Raw genomic sequence first — 16,463 nt, forward strand, 5'->3', positions numbered from 1 at the left:
TGAAAATAAAAGTTAAAAGCATAAAAAGAAATTGCAGCTGCAGGTGGGAGGGACCAAATTTAACATGTTTTATGAAGTGGGAGTGTTTTCAGCTTGATTATGACCCATGCTTTGGTCACTAAAACAAATTCAGCTAACCTTAATGTGGCTGTGCTTGTGTTATCATTAATCGTTTTTAGGCCTTTATTTCATTAGATTAGACTATTAAGTTAGAGTCTTGACTTGATTGACTGCTTTTAGGCCTGCAGTTTTATACTTCTTCTATAGCAATTTTTGTTTTACTTTTACAACTAAAGATGTGGCCAGCTGTATTTTCTACATTCTTAAACACAAACGTTCTTAAAAACATCTGTGTGAAATGTTTGTTTCAGAATGAAATTAGAAATGCAATGTTTATATTCATTTAGAGCTGTAACGATTAGTTAATTAATTAGTCGACTGAAAGAAAAATAGTTGCATTGTTCATTGTTGTTTACTTCGTTTGTTGATTCTAGCTACTGCAGAGTGAGGATTTTCTACTTTTTCTAGTCTTATGTTGTAAACTAAATGTCTTTAAATTGAAAGTGACTTACAGAACTGTGAAAATTCTCACACTGCAACAGTAGACTTCTTTCTTTTCTGTGTTTTTATTTCTGTGTGTAAGCAGAGAAAAACTAGTCACTCCTGATCTTTTACTCGTCTCTGGGCAGAGAACCTGCCTAGGGACTAAGATTTTAGTGAGTCATGCAGGCAAACCTGCTGCCTGCAAGACCCAAACAATGTTGCAGAGACACAACACAGCCTGTAATGTAATCATGTGCACTTTATGTGAGTGTCATGTTTTACCAAGCTGAAATACTGCCCACATGCTAATCTCAACCGATTTGCTATCGTGCGTAGAGCTTTTTAAATGGGCTTGCCTCTTTCATGACTGTATTGTTTACATATACAGGCACACATACACACACACACACACAATTCACAAATGTGGCCACACCTTTGCTGCATTTCACGTCTAATTTATCTTGCGTTTTATTCCCTCCTGGCCTCTGACAGAGCAAAGACAAGTTGTCCCCTTTCACCAAAACTCCGAAGCTGGACCGGAGTGAATTGCTGGGGAAGGAAGGGAAAGCCAAGTCTTCCATGAAGCGCAAGCTCTCCTTCACTACCAGTCCGCCCCGGACAGAGGAGCGAGACTCAGACACCGGTAAGGACTGTTGATGCACCTCCTTTCTCCTCCTCCTCCAACAGCCATGCTGCTGGCTTGCTGCCATGTCCTCACAGTGCCCCCTGGTGGCCCGTTGTTGAACCTTTTCTATATGGACTGTCCATAGGTCAAAGGGTTTTGATTGGTAACAGGATCCAAACCTGATCGTTCTGATGAAGCTGTGGCCTGTTGTATTGAATAACAAGAAACAAACCATGTTTTATTTATATATATATTTTTTTTTAAATGAGACCAAGGGGAAAAAAAGCAAATGGGGATCATGTGTAGATGGAGAAAAAAAATTCTAAATATAGTTATGTGTATGACAATAGAAAATTGAGCTTCCAAACCTTTTAGGCTTGTGATGTTCTGTATTTTTTTTATCATTGTAAACAAATCCTATGAAAAGCCAACAATGAATTGATCCTACAAACACGTATAATCTGTGTTTCCAAAGCCGGATATATCTTATTCTTCTGTGCCATTGTTGTTCAAAAGCTATTAAAAACATCAGTGAGCTACACTGTTGCACTGAGTGACATGTTCCTTCATTACAATGCACACACCTTAGTTTATATTCAATTCATCATACACTGTCCTGATGCTGTAAATACTCACTCATCTACCAAATGCCTATTAATTTGCATTTGTGCCCCCAACAAATGCACCATTTACTCATGTATAAGAAATGTTGGCTAACAACTACAGTGTTCATTAAAAAAACAATATATTCATGACCTTTTTTTTTTTTTAATAAAAAAAAAATTACGTCTTCAGTTTGCTTGGGGATGAGAGCCACAGACTGTGCAGGAAAGTACTGAGAAACATTTTTGGTTTTGATCTTTTTATGGAATTTGTTGACATAAATGTAAAACATAAATACAATGGCAGCCTTCTCCTTTAAAACCTGGTATTGTCCATGCAGTTGTAAGACAATGTGCAATGATAACAGCTCTGTGTGAGATAAAACGCTTCTCTCAAGTGCTCAGGTTCCTGTTGGAGACATTGTGCCTTCACCTGACCTCCTTTACTTGTATAAATAGACTATTATGCTTCCATCACTTAGTTAGATGTTTAACTGTATGTTTACATCGGATTTGAGACCCGAAAATAGTTTATTTGGTCGTCCGGCTGTAATTACAGTAAATGAAATACAGTAATGTATTTTACAGACTGCCTGTTTGCCTTCATCTCCTCTGCAGAGAAAAGCTCAACGTAATGATTTTCATTGTGTGGTCCTGCGTCATTGTAACAGACAAGAACCCTCAATTTTGAGTTCACAGAGTATAATTTATGTTGCACAGGTTGTAAACCTAAACTAGCATGGAGGGTGGTTTTGCCCTCCCAATAGCCTTTCCCATAGTGCCTGTCAGGTCCTGTGTTGAGCAGCTGTAGGCAGAAGGGAAGTAATGACTCCACTGACCACCTCAGACTGGATCTTCTCTCCTGTCTCTTGTGTTGTCATGACTCATAATCTGTGCGTGGAGTGAGAGTCTGCCTTTGTGCCTGTCTGTATTTGAGTACATGCGAGATGCGGAGGGTGAGAGAGAGTGAGCGTTAATGCAGTGCTTTCCCACCCTTCCACTCCCCTCCCCCCTCCCCTTGCTCTCCCCCCCTCCTCTCTCCCCTTCCCATCCTCTCTGCTTTGCACTGTAGATGACTCAGACCCAGGCCAGTCGAGTGAGACCTGGGGAGAGAGATTAGTGCCTCCCTGCAGGATATACGCAGGTAATCGCTGCAGCCCGATCCTCAGCCCCCGCGTCCTCTTCAAGTCTCATCACCCACTTTGCGCTACAGTGCTGCTGTAAACACACATACACACATGCACGTGTGTGTGTTTTCGCCCTGCATCTGCCCCTGTTACAGCTCACGCATGTCTGTGTTTAGTAACAACTGACCGACGGAGACGGGGGAGGGGGGGTCCAAGGAGTGCCGTCTGCACTTGGCCAGCTTACGAGAATGCTGTCTTTTTTTTCTTTTTTCTTTTTTTTTTGTCCCTTTTTCAAACCTCATGCTTGTCATCTGTTTCTTCACGAGCTCAACAGATACAAGGGGAGGAGGAAAACAATGTCACTGTGACAATTAAACTGCTGTCAGAAAGGACTTTTCTCTGGACTCGTATCTAAAATCTTTCTTGGTTTTGTTGCAGATAAAGACGGACCAGACAAGAAGAAGGTGAAAAAGGAGGCTGGGGGCAAGAAGTCCCAGGCTCCCAACCTTTTGTTTGGGTATCCTCTGTCAGAGCGCAAACAGATGGCTCTCCTAATGCAGATGACTGCCAACAGTCCAGGTTTGTGTGTGTGCCCTCTCACCTTAACCACATCCCCGACATGGCTCACAGTTTATTTACTGTTGGATGAGTCATGCTTCCGAACATTTTAACAAGCTTACGCTCTAATATTTCAAGGTTAAGAGTAGGGCAATGTCTAATATTTAATGTAGCTGCTCAACTACAGTGAAAGCTGCTGTCATTTTTAAAAAGGTTTTTACAGTTATTGCATTGTTGCCTTCCAACTTGTAACTAAGCTAAATGACTCGGGTTATTGTTTTTTTTTTTTAAATGAAATGTTCTGAGTAGTTTTAAGTGGATGATTTATACCTGCTGGAAATAAACAGACAGACACAAGTAAGTACAGGTTATTAGGTTTCTAGTAAAACCTGTCTCATGGTGGTTGCTCAATCTTGTGCCATGCTTGTTAAAAGAACAGTCTGAGAAGACTGTAGACTTTGGCTTCCTGTATGTCGGGATGGTAACGTTACCTTTTTAAATGGTGGACAAAGTTGGTTCTGTTTCCTGTCTTTATCAGCACAGGTTACCCGCACATCCTGAAACAGATATTGCTCTGCTGTTTATCCAGCTTTAGGATTCTGAGATTTTTAAAATCACCAATTGTGTGACCTTTCTTCGCCACAGTTTCCTCATCTTGTGTAGACGTTTTACTCTCCTCCTCTCCTTTGTGTGTGGTTTTTAAAAAAACATTTTTTGCTGTACATGTGTCAGCTATGTAACCATGGCTCCAGACTAACTTTTTCCATTAGTAGCACTCGTGCTTTTAGGAGCACCAGGACAACATTCAGGAGCACCACTCAACATGCATCGCAATGCATTCATATTCTTTCCATCTTAACTGTAGTACTGATAAATTCTTTGTGCTGTATTTTAAAGGAGAAAGTCACAAAGTGAATGAATGCCTAAAGAGCAGAAATCATTAAGTTAAACAGTACTTTTTTTTAAATGGACACCAAATATTAAATTTCCAAATGTAAACACAAGCTATGCGGTCAGTACATTGCTGCCATTACAGAACTACAACAAAACACGTAAAGAAGGAACGCCTTTTTATATGTCTATCCTTCCCCTGAGTGCCACTGAAGGCCATTCTCTGTAGTTGGGCCTTCTAGCTTTTACCCTGACTGAACCACATCTGTACAGCCTCCTTGACATCAAAACATCAAACTCCTCCAAGCTAGTCCCCTCAAGATTTATTCTAATCAGGTCCTCCACCTTGTCCGAGCATTATGTGCACAGCATGCAGGATGTTCTACAAAGAATGGAAAATATTTTAGCTTTGATTTCTTCAAGAAGCAATAATTTACATTCAAACATTCACAAGGACCTCATTTGTACCTTGTATTCAGAGCAGTAGGGCTCCGTGGTCAGTATCATCTCCCATAGACACAGAGAGGACTTGTCCACGTAGTTTCTGGAGATGAACATCTTCATGGACTGGTGCTCCTCTTGAGCCAGATTGATGTCAGTCATTTCTGAAAGGAGTGAAGATTGGTAGTCTGGAGCCCAGTATGTAACTCTTTAGCCTAATAGGGTGATTGTGTAGGTGAGGGTTGACCCAAACAAGGAACAGATGGGTGATTGGTATCAAGCTTCTCATCTAACTCAACGAGAGCGCAAATAAGTGTTTTTCCCAAAATGCTCAACTGAACCTTTAGTTAGTGCCTCCTAAAACACACAGTGTCTTTCAGGTTCCCAGAAAAAGGAGTTTCACTGTAATTGCTCAATCCAGTGCTTTGCCTAGTGCAGGTTATCTCCGCATGTGGCAGATTTTTGCTTTAAGCATCAATTAAGTCCTTTTCTCTCTGCCCGTGCCCAGACTCCACACCCAGTCACCCCTCTCAAACGACCCCTGTGCAGAAGAAAGTCCCCAGCAGCGCCTCATCCCGACAGAAGGACAAGGTCAACAAGAGGAACGAGCGAGGGGAGACGCCCCTTCACATGGCAGCCATCCGGGGAGACGCCAAGCAAGTTAAAGAGCTCATTAGCCTGGGAGCTGATGTCAACGTCAAAGACTTCGCAGGTATGATGCCCCAGGAGGTGATATTCTAACAGCTTTCATCATGTCTGTATGGTAGCTATTAATGACATAAAGCTGACTAGATAATGATTCACAGTTAATATCTCATGATGAGATAACAAAAACAGACTGCAGATTATTACCCTCCATGCACATGTTGTGGTTTTGTGTGTAGTTTAATTCTTACTCTTTTTTTTTTCATTTCATCTCTATCTGCCTGATTTTCCAACACATTTTGCTAACATTTGAAATTAATTGTGACTGTGACCTACTGAGAAAAAGTCCTATGAATTCTGAAACCCTCTCTACTGTTATTGTTTTCTGCCCTCGCCAGGCTGGACTCCTCTCCACGAAGCCTGTAATCTCGGTTACTACGATGTGGCCAAGGTCTTAATAGCAGCAGGTGCAGAGGTGAACACGCAGGGTCTGGATGACGACACACCGCTCCATGATGCTTCCAGCAGCGGGCATAAAGATGTAAGAGCTTAATCTGAAGGTTGTCCTGCCGTAATAATGTAGGACTTGAAAGAAAATGTACACTTACGATCTGTGGCCAAGGTCTTTGCACAGGTTTTGTACATGTATTGACTAAATTGCTACAGAACAGAGAAGAAGAAATGTCCTAATGTGCATATATAGACATGAATTTAGTCATGTAACAGTGTCTGTCTGTGCTGTCATAATGTTGGATGCCAGAAAGATTTATCTCCATTCAGAGTAATGATTGTTTGGACATTATTGCAGCGTGTTGAATGTACATCATTCATCCAAATGTAGATTGTTCATAGCCTTTCTCACAACATCACAGTGTCGGTTAATATAATGTGTATACAGTTAGAGTGAATATCTTTATTCAGTGCTTTCGTTGCTTTAAAGGACAGCAGTTGTCACATCAAATCAAAATTTAAAGTTTTTGCTTTTGAACTTGAACTTTAATTTAATAATTAGCTTTTCCTACAAATGTGATGTTTGTCTTTACAATTCTCAGTATCAAATTTTGTTATGTTTTGTGTAGATTGTGAAGCTGCTACTACGTCACGGTGGAAACGCCTTTCAGGCCAACAAGCGTGGAGAGCGCCCGGTGGATGTGGCCGACTCCCAGGAGCTGGAGCAGCTATTAAAGGGAGAGGTGCCACTGTCGGACCAAGATGACAGCTCTTCAGGTATGCAGAGAATGCTGCAGTGCTTATCTGACCCCCTTGTTTTTAGTCGCATATTATCATCCTAACTGTAATATTACTGGACCTTTTCTATGAACTACACCTCGCAGCACCATGTGTACATGTGTTTTCACTATAGATGGACCAGATCGGGTTTAAAAATTAAATGTCAGCAGTGTATTAAAGGGTTTACTTTACTCAATGGCCTATATGCAGTCAGGGTATTGGCAGTTTTATATGCACTGCTGAAGTTTAACTTGCCATAGGGAAGTCGTTTCAAGTCATTTGTCACTTTTCTGTGTAGCATGTAATCTTTAAATGGCTATGTGTGTATGAAAGTCAGTTTATTTTATTGCACGATGTTAAAATTGGTCTTCTCCTCTCCACAGAGTCTGAAGACCCACCGTCTGTTAATCCCTCTAGTGTGGATGACAACATGGAAGACTCTGATACTGAAAAGGACTCAGATGGCAAACCAGCCACAAAAGCGTCATCGTCCATGCCAGGGCTGGATGAGTACGAGTTCAAAGACGAGGAAGAGGAGGAGGATCTCAGTAAAGCCCTGAACGACAGACACATCCTCCGGAGGGAACTACGGCAGCGGGAGAAGGAGGACAAAGATAGGAATCATGTGGCAGGAAAGCAGAGTGGCAAGGGGGATTCCTCCTCCAAGTCGAAAAAGCAGAAGACTCCTCGTGTCCACTGCAGTTCGGATACCTCCAGCGATGAAATGGAGAGCCTTTCAGAGAAAAGGAACTCTCCCACCTGCTCTCAGAGCTCAGACAGCCTCAAGGCCGACACAAGGTCTAAAAAGGACAATGCTGAGCAAAAGGACAAGGGCAAAGTGAAGAGGAAGAGCAAGAGTCAGAATAAAAACAAGGAAAACCAGGAGGATGGTAAAGAGAACAGCAAAACTTTGGTCCTTTCTCTAGCAACGGTGTCTGAGAGCACAGAAAAGGGTCGGGAGGAAGATTCCTTCAAGATGTCTTTCAGTCCTAAAGATGACTCATCCGTCCACCTCTTCCATTTGTCGTCCATCAAATCTCCTAAACTGAACCACAGCCTGACAGATAAACAAACACCACTCAAACAAGAAAATACTAAGATGTGCGTTTCCATCAGTGACGGCTCTTGTCCGGTGGACGGTGTCAAATACAACCACTACACAGATGCAGACTACTGCACTGAAGGCTCCAGCACCAAGGGGTGTAAGCACAAGGAAAAAAGCAAACATCAACAGAAAGACTCCAGTGTAGACGGGGACGACGGTCATTCGAGCCCTTACAAAGACGGCAGCATAGGAAACAGTATAGACAGCACCGAAGGAGCCTTACGGAAGACCGACTTAGACGGCAAAGTAGTGAAGAAGCATAAACTTAAACACAAGGAGAAAGACAAACACAGGAGGGAATATGAGGCAGAGCGGAGCCGCCACAGGCAGAAAGAGGCCAGGAAAGACAGCCACAGGAATTTGGAGTTTGACAGAGAGTTCTGGAAAGAAAATTTTTTCAAAAGTGATGAGACAGATGAACCTCTGCCAGTGAAAAAAGAAGGTGAAGACACAAGCACGCTTCAGAAGACCTCTGATTCCTCTCCTGTCAAAGATGAGAGAAACACAAAGGAGAAACACTCCAGTAGTAAGGAAAAGAGGCCAAGAGAGGAGCGAGAAAAAGACAAGGCCGTGAAAAAAGAGCGGAAGGAGGCTGCTGGTAAAGAGGAGAAGGTAAAGGATTCAAAGCTGAGTGAGCGTGACGAGAGGGTGGACTGCCACAGCTCAGGGCGGATTCCTGAGGAGTCGCTGCAGAGCAACAGCATGAAAGAAGAGACAGAAGAGAAACCCATAAGTGGGATCACAGCTGATCAAGAACAGCTGGAGCCCTCTGAAAAAGGCTCACGCGAAAAAACTGACAAGAGGCTCCCAGGAAAGGAGAAGGATTCCGAAAAAATGGAAAAAAGGCATCCTGACAAGGAAAAAAAGATTAAAACTGAGCACTCTGACAAAGCTGAACCACAGAATTCAGTGGATCGTTGGAAGGAAAAAGAAAGAACGGGAGCCATTTCTTCCCACTCGCCTGGAGATAAAAACTACAAAGAGAATGAAAAACTGAAATCTTTATCCACAACAAAAAAGCACGAAGACAGCAGGAAAAATAAAGATAAGTTTGACAAACGGTCTGATAGGGACAAGCAGGACAGAGAGTATAGTCTTGGGGATCACAGAGAAAAGGATCGCACAAACTCTGATAAGAAAGGAAAACCTCTGGAGAAGACCACAGATCATAGTAAATCTGATCGCTCCAAAGAAAAGGACTGTGACAGGAAGAAGAGAGATAAAATAAAAGATGGAGCTCTTTCCTCAAGCTCCAATCTGAAATTACTTTTAGAAGAGAAGAAGAGTTATATGTCTGAGAGCAGCAAGTCCTTATCCACAAAATCAAAGGAAGAGGTTGTGAGAACACCAGAGAAGGACCGCGACCGGAGAGACCGTGACAGAGACTCCGAGAGACACAAGGACAAGGATAAAGATAGGCACAAAGACCGCTCCCAGCAGGCCAAGATCAGCAAAGTGAAACCCAACGAGACGGATGCAGACAAGGCCAAGTCAAAAGCCTCGCCAGCAACACGAGACGCCAAGCCAAAAGAAAAGAGGCTTGTGAACGACGACTTGATGCAGACCAGCTTCGAGCGCATGCTCAGCCTGAAGGACCAGGAGATTGAGCAGTGGCACCGGAAACATCTGGAGAAAATCAAACAGAAAGAACGGGAAAGGCTTAAACAGCGACCCCTGGCAGACCCAGGGAAGCCCAAGCCTAAAGACAGAACAAAGACCGAACCATGTTTGAGTAAGGAGCTGATGCGCTCAAAAAGCTCTGAAGCCTCTGATGTCCACAGCAGAGATAAACCCCTGAAGGACGGCACCAGCCCCAGAACAATGTCGCTTGATGGAAAGAGTCTGCCCTCCATCAGCGCAAAGGTCATGTCAGCTGTGGAAAACTGTCTGAACAGATCGCCCAGACCAGAGAGTGAACGCTGCGGCCTCATGTCCAGGTCTGTGTCCTTAGTCTCTGTCGCTAGCTCAGAGGATTCATGTCAGGCTACAACATTAACACCCAGACACGTTGAATACGACTCGGACATGAATCTGGAAGCCTCAGACTCTCAACCTGCATTCCTCCAGTCTTCCCTCGTCATTCAGGCCACCAGATCGCCGTCTGTTCACGACAAAGATTGCAACAGTCTTCCAGATGCGCCGCAAAGTAATCGGACGCTGCTGTCCGGCAGACATGAATCTCCCTACCTCAGGGCTATTCTGGATGAGGATGCCAACTCATCAACTGAAGGTAAAGCTGTTGAAAATCTGCCAAAATCCAGCCTGCCCACTGAGGAGCTGAAAACAAGGGAGACCTCAGCAGAAACAGAAGAGAACCTCAACAGTCAACAATGTATGAATTCAGTGGCTGATTCATCCTCAGAGAGAGAAGGGAGCACTCCTGGCTGCTTGACACCACAAGTGTCAAACAAAGATCCTATGAATAAAAACCTGATTCCACAGCCGAGCCTCTCACAATGTAGTGGCTCTCAAACCGGATCAACAGAGCAGAAAGCTCTTCCCTCCTCTGAATCTCCTGTTGTCAAGGACGTCCAGTGTCTGACGGAAAATTCACAGGCAGAATGTAGCAACAAGGATCCTGATCAACCATCAGTACCTACATCTTCTGTATCTGCTGAACCATCAGCGCTCACAAACACAAAAACCCTCCAGCAGAGAGAACCACTCCCACCCTCTGGCGTGGAGAGCCAGCAGCAAACGGAAACAGGTACCACACAGGTCTCTGACCACAAAGAGAAACTTCCTGAGAACACTGATAGACCAGAACCAGAGAGCATGGAAACTGTTTCCGAAAGCCTCAGTACAGAAGGGATGGGAAGTCCTGTACCGTCCACCAGCTCACACATTCCCAGCTCCGCTGCAGGGGAGTCTTTGCCGGGTCTAAGCAAACCTAACACAGAGTCCAAATGTTCTCAAGAGGATATGGATGTAAGTAACCAAGACTGCAAGAAAGCAAAACCTCCCAGTGACACTGCAGGCCCATGTCTTGATGTTCAGATGGAGAAAAAAGACAGCATGCCCTGTGTGAGCCCTGAACACAAGGCTGAAGATACGACTGATGTCCCACAGAGCTCAGAGAGCAACAGCAGTGCTGCACTTTCTGTTACAACAGAAGATATGTCCACTGACGGCAGTGTGGCTGCTGAGGGCTTGTCTGACTCAAAAGCAGAGTCTTCCTCAGAGCCGATGGAGGTGACACCTTCTGATGAGAAACCTGAGTCATCTTCAGCTGGAGAAGAGCCGAGTCAAAGCACCGTCCAGCTGGCAGCTCAGAGTGACTTCAGCAGCAACACTTCAGGGAGCTCCTCTCCACAGTCTGGTGACCGAGACTCTGATTCCTCAGGGGCTAAGGTCAAGGTTCGCTCTGCAGACGAGGAAGTGGACGTCCATGTTCCCCATCCACGCAAGAGAAAGATGCCTAAAGTGTCAAACTCCCAGCCGTGCTCCACGACTCAGCAGGAGAAGGAGAGGGGCCAGCAGTCCCTGGCTGCGATTGTGGACTCTGTCAAGCTGGAGGAGATTGAACCCTACCAGACAGAGAGAGCCAACCCTTACTACGAGTTCCTGCACATCAGGAAGAAGATCGAGGAGAAGCGCAAAGTGTTGTGCAGCGTCACCCCACAACCACCACAGTATTATGATGAATATGTGACCTTCAATGGATCCTACCTCTTAGATGGGAACCCACTCAGCAAGCTCTGTATACCAACAGTGAGTTTCATCACGTCTTCTCTGATCTTCTCTGATTGTGGTCAAGCTGTGTCTAGAAGTCATTGGTCGGATGGGTTTACACCACAAACTGCCGACTTTCATGCTAAGAACCCCTGATTGTGCTGCTCAGTGTAATCTTTATCTGTAGTATTTGACACATTTTATAAAGCTTTTAGCTCTGTGCTCAAGTACTTTGGATTCAAAATGAAAAGAACAGTTGCTCACAATCAGCTGTTTGACTGCATTAAAGTGATGGTTCGGGTAATTTGTGTGAGGAACTCATACATAGTCGGTGTATGTAGATTCAGATCAACACCCTCCCAGTGAAGCAGACCGGAGTACCGGCGAGAAGCTGAGCATTGTGCTGCTGCAGACGGGGCTATCTACAAAAATGTCTTATAGCCATTTTGAAAAAATATCCGCTGAAAAATATCAGTTGAAGGTTATGCTTTTATTTTGACTATTTTCACGGCTTATCTTGCCGCCAAACAGCCCTTTACTTTGGAACTACATTTTCTCAACTGTTGAACTACTGTATTTCTAGGCGCACGCTGATCTGTAGCGCAATACAGTGTTGTGAAGGTAGAACTGTGAAATTATTGTGATATTAATTTAAGATCATATCACTAAGGTTGCGTTTTTGTTGGCAAAGAGCATGTTTAAAAAAATGAAGAGAGAAAAATAAAACATGACCCATCTCTAGAGAAATGCAAATCACGATTGAGTTGATTTTTAGGAGAGTCTCCCAGTTGAACCTTTATGCATATCATTTCAATATTTTAAATAAACAGAGTAATAGTTCTGAATCAGGATCTCCAGTGTTTGGATCAAAGCTTGTGAAATTCATTTCATCAGGCTGCAGCTGCTTTCTGAAGTCTGTTTAATCAACATTTCTTATCTGATGCTGCTCATCTTATTCTCAGGTTGTAGATACAGTTTGTTTACATGAATTTGGCTGCAACTTAATTTGTCTTTTAGTCATTTACATGAAATTCCCCTAGGGGATAGGTAAAGTATGTATCTATCTATGTTTATTTAAATTACTTACAAATACTGAAAGCTGAATATAATTAGATGTGCTAAGAAATTTCAGTTTTCGATAAAATGCCCCCCAACCCGCAATTTTTCCATACTGTGATACCCAGCCTGTATTTGAAGTTAATCAGAGTCATAAGCAGTTTATGTAATGTCATGTTAATGCTCAATTATAGAGAAGTAAACAAAATACCGTGCTGTGTCTGACAACCTGCATGATGACTAAGCATCTAGACATCAGGCTGCAGTGTTGATAAAGTGTTTTGAACTGTTTCTGTCTCCGTTGTTGTGCAGATAACTCCACCTCCGTCATTACCTGAGCAGCTGAAAGAGATGTTCAAACAACAAGAGGTCGTCCGCATGAAACTAAGACTACAGCACAGCATTGAAAGGGTACGTGGTTTTACACATGGAGCTTTGTGTTTAAATGATCTGTCATGTTACGGTTAGTTTGAGTACCTCTGGACATTTATATTACCTCTTGTAGCTGAACTATAACAAGCTGTGTTCAGCTGTGTTGTGTTCTTACACTATAACAGGATATCAGTGCTGAAGTTACGTCTTTTAGATGCTTTTTTTATTACTTCAGTTCCAGATGCACACAAAGATTGGATTTACAATATTGATTTTCCTTTATCTTCTTCACTCAGGAAAAGCTGATTGTTTCAAACGAGCAGGAAGTCTTACGAGTCCATTACCGGGCAGCAAGGACATTAGCCAATCAGACTCTGCCTTTCAGTGCCTGTACAGTTTTACTGGATGCTGAAGTGTACAACATGCCTCAGGACGTCCAGGTAAGTGGCATGGGTTAGGCCAGCCCAGCGTGGCCACTCCAGTCAGTTACTTGATGATACTTTTATTTTAACGTGTGTTTGGTAAATGATTGTGTGTTCGGTTCACAGAGCGATGACGGCAAAACTTCAGTGAGAGACAGGTTCAACGCTCGGCAGTTCATGTCCTGGTTACAAGATGTTGACGACAAGTTTGATAAACTGAAGGTAAGTTCGCTCGGATTGTTTTCCACTGCATCTATTTAACATGTTTGTTTACTAAAGAATTCCAAGTCACATGTTTATAGATTTAATCTAAAGCCTAAATCGAGAGTCAATTATTTTAGTCCTTTTTATTTTGATAATCGGTTGAATGTTTGAGTCACTTTTCAAGTAAAATGCCAACCAATAGGCATTGCCAATTTGCCTCTTTGTTTGTTTTTCAGGCATTTTTTCTCCATTTTGTGTCATTGTAAATGAAATACTTTGAGTTTTGGACATTTACAGACCCCATCTTGGTCTGTGGGGAATTATAACAGACATTTTTCACTATTTACTGACATTTTATAGACAAAATAATCATTCACAAAAACTTACAATAATGACAGTAATCGTATTTGCAGTCCTAGTTATAAGTAGTATAGATCTATGAATAATGAGCAGTGTCAAGTTATTTTTCCCACTATAGTAAAAAAAAATTGCTTTCTGCAGCAGAACAGTTTTTTCCTTATTTTTATCAACCCGTTACATTTTTTTTTTTTTTTTGTCACCTATTTGTAACAATTTTAATAACTCACAGAAGAAAGAGGGAAAACAAACAAACATCAACAAAGCATGGGAACCGAGCGTGCTACATGTTTCTTGGTCTGCTGTCTTAATGTCCTTACTGCCCTTGGATTTATTCAGAATGAGATGTGATGGCGTCCTTGTTGTTTGTTGTGAAGGTGATTCATTTCTCTCATTTCCTAGGAAAGGTTTCTGGCAAAACATCAGTTTCTCAATAACATATTTACCCCTTAGATGATTGTTTTTATACCAGTTTTAGTTATTGCTATTTTGCAGGGAACCAGTAGACTTTTCAGATTAATAAGACTTCTCCTAACATTTCAAATGTATCCTGTGACCCCTTGGTTCTGATCTGCATGTGCAGGGTCTAGATCAGTGACTTCTGTCGCTGATGGACTCCAGAAGATCAGTTGAACTTAAAGTGAGAAGCAGAGTCTCTTTGGGTTTGACAGCAGGTTGCAGAATTACTCTGCCAAAAGTCTACTCCTTCCTTGACCAATTCTTTCTCGGAAATAGACATTCTTGATCTAAATAAGAACATCTGGCTGGACAAAATAACGATGTGTTTTTTCCCCCCTCCACAGACGTGTCTTCTGATGAGGCAGCAGCACGAGGCGGCGGCCCTGAACGCCGTGCAGCGCCTGGAGTGGCAGCTCAAACTACAGGAGCTGGACCCGGCCACGTACAAGTCCACCAGCATCTTCGAGATCCCCGAGTTCTACATCCCGCTCGTGGAGGTCAACGACGACTTTGACCTCACCCCGATATGAACTGTAGGACAGACGTGCTTTGCCACAGCGGCGGCCATATCATGGACACGAGCGGCAGCTGGCGCATTCGAGGAAAATGAGAGAAAAATGTGAAGCACTTAGAATGTGGCGGCAATACGAAAGAGCACTTAGAAAAGAGACGGTTTTACTCCAGAGCTCTTAAGAGTCCAAACGGGCACGCCCACCACGACGAGGGGGATCGTGGACCGACCAGGAAAAAGGGGGTCCAGGCCACAGATGAAGCCCAGGGAGCAGAGACCAAAAGCTGGGCCAGGAGCTGCAGCAAGAAGCAAGAGTGTGGACAACAACCACCGGCTACTGCTCGTCATCAAGCAGGGTCACAGCCGAAAGATTTCAATTGTTTTCAAAGTGAGTGTTCATACATTGTGTACAGATTGTGCTCTTAATTTTTTAACTTATTTTATACATAAAAATTGTGCATTTGTAAATAGCCATGTAATTATTGTTTTAAACTTGTAAAAACAAAAAATAATAGATATTTTGATTGTAAACTTGTTCTGTCTCATGTTTTAATGGACCAAAGTTGGTTTTTATATCGAGTGTCCTCTTTGTCTGTGATGTTCTTGTTGTTGTTGGCTTAAAATCTTAAGCATGTGTTGGCTTTTGTTGTGTTTTTTGTTTTTTACCGTTTCTTCCTTCCTCATCTAGAGTTCCACGCCACAGCTGGTGTTTTTTGACTTTGGCAATTAAATGCTGTGCATGCGTTGCGTTGTTTGTACTTTTTTCCTAAAGAGCTGTACTGTGGACTTAATTGTGAGGTTTACTGAAGTGTTCCAGCTTTTTTTGCGCCATTGTGTTATGTCCTTTTTGCGGCTTCACTCCTCATGTGTTGTCCATTGTGTCTTGCGCACATTAAAGTCTGTTGTGGCTTCCAAGGAAAAAAAAACATACTTTTACAGTTTCAATGTGAGATCACAACAAATCCTATTTTTTCAACATAATGCCTTTTGAACGATAGTTCTAAAAATGTCTATTTTAATATTTACTTGTTACATGACTTGTACATATTTGTAATATATAATTGAATAAATTTTATTTGTTGTGAAATTACAACTCTTGCTTTTGGTGTCATTTATTTTAATGCTGCATAAAAGTTACAGCTGAAAAAATAATACCAAACATTCACTGGTTCCAGCTTCTTGAACGTGAGGATTTGTCTGTTTTTAATCAGTGCAAACTGAATATTTTGAAGTATTTATACAACATTAACACTAATATTTATCTTTATTCGTGTTGGTTGGAAGCAGCATGATCATGTCACCTTAGGTTCTGAGACATCTTTCCCCATTTTATCAACCAAATAATGAATCACCATGAAAACACAAAATGTAGAAAATACAAGTTGTAGATAAGACATCTATTTTGGGCTCTGAGCAAACGTAAAGGGCATGTTTATTTATTTATTTATTTATTTATTACAATTTTCTAACATTTCATAGACTAAATGCTAAATGAATTACGATGTATTTCAGATGTGTGCTGAGCAGTATTATTCTCAGCCAGTAGATGTCGCTGTACGCAGCACTTCACAACCAGCCAACTCATTGTGATTATAATGTGGAAACTGACATGATGGTTTTAATGCAGTAATATCAGTGCAGCT

At 42.4% G+C, this 16,463-nt stretch overlaps 1 protein-coding gene across 1 annotated transcript in view; it reads left to right on the forward strand.

Annotated features, from left to right (window-relative positions):
- The window catches only part of ankrd12 (ankyrin repeat domain 12), a 38,333-nt gene extending 22,457 nt beyond the window's left edge, over nt 1–15,876 (forward strand). The window contains exons 3-12 of the mRNA XM_022758071.1: nt 1,036–1,186; nt 3,336–3,476; nt 5,296–5,499; nt 5,831–5,973; nt 6,512–6,659; nt 7,046–11,478; nt 12,808–12,906; nt 13,164–13,307; nt 13,416–13,511; nt 14,654–15,876. Coding sequence (XP_022613792.1) covers nt 1,036–1,186; nt 3,336–3,476; nt 5,296–5,499; nt 5,831–5,973; nt 6,512–6,659; nt 7,046–11,478; nt 12,808–12,906; nt 13,164–13,307; nt 13,416–13,511; nt 14,654–14,839 — 5,745 coding nt within the window. The 3' untranslated portion in view covers nt 14,840–15,876. The remainder of the gene's footprint in view (nt 1–1,035; nt 1,187–3,335; nt 3,477–5,295; nt 5,500–5,830; nt 5,974–6,511; nt 6,660–7,045; nt 11,479–12,807; nt 12,907–13,163; nt 13,308–13,415; nt 13,512–14,653) is intronic.
- The last annotated feature ends 587 nt before the right edge of the window (nt 15,877–16,463 follow it).

Source organism: Seriola dumerili, unplaced genomic scaffold (genome assembly GCF_002260705.1).
Source record: "Seriola dumerili isolate Sdu_G_001 unplaced genomic scaffold, Sdu_1.0 BDQW01000291.1, whole genome shotgun sequence".
NCBI classification, from domain to species: domain Eukaryota; kingdom Metazoa; phylum Chordata; class Actinopteri; order Carangiformes; family Carangidae; genus Seriola; species Seriola dumerili.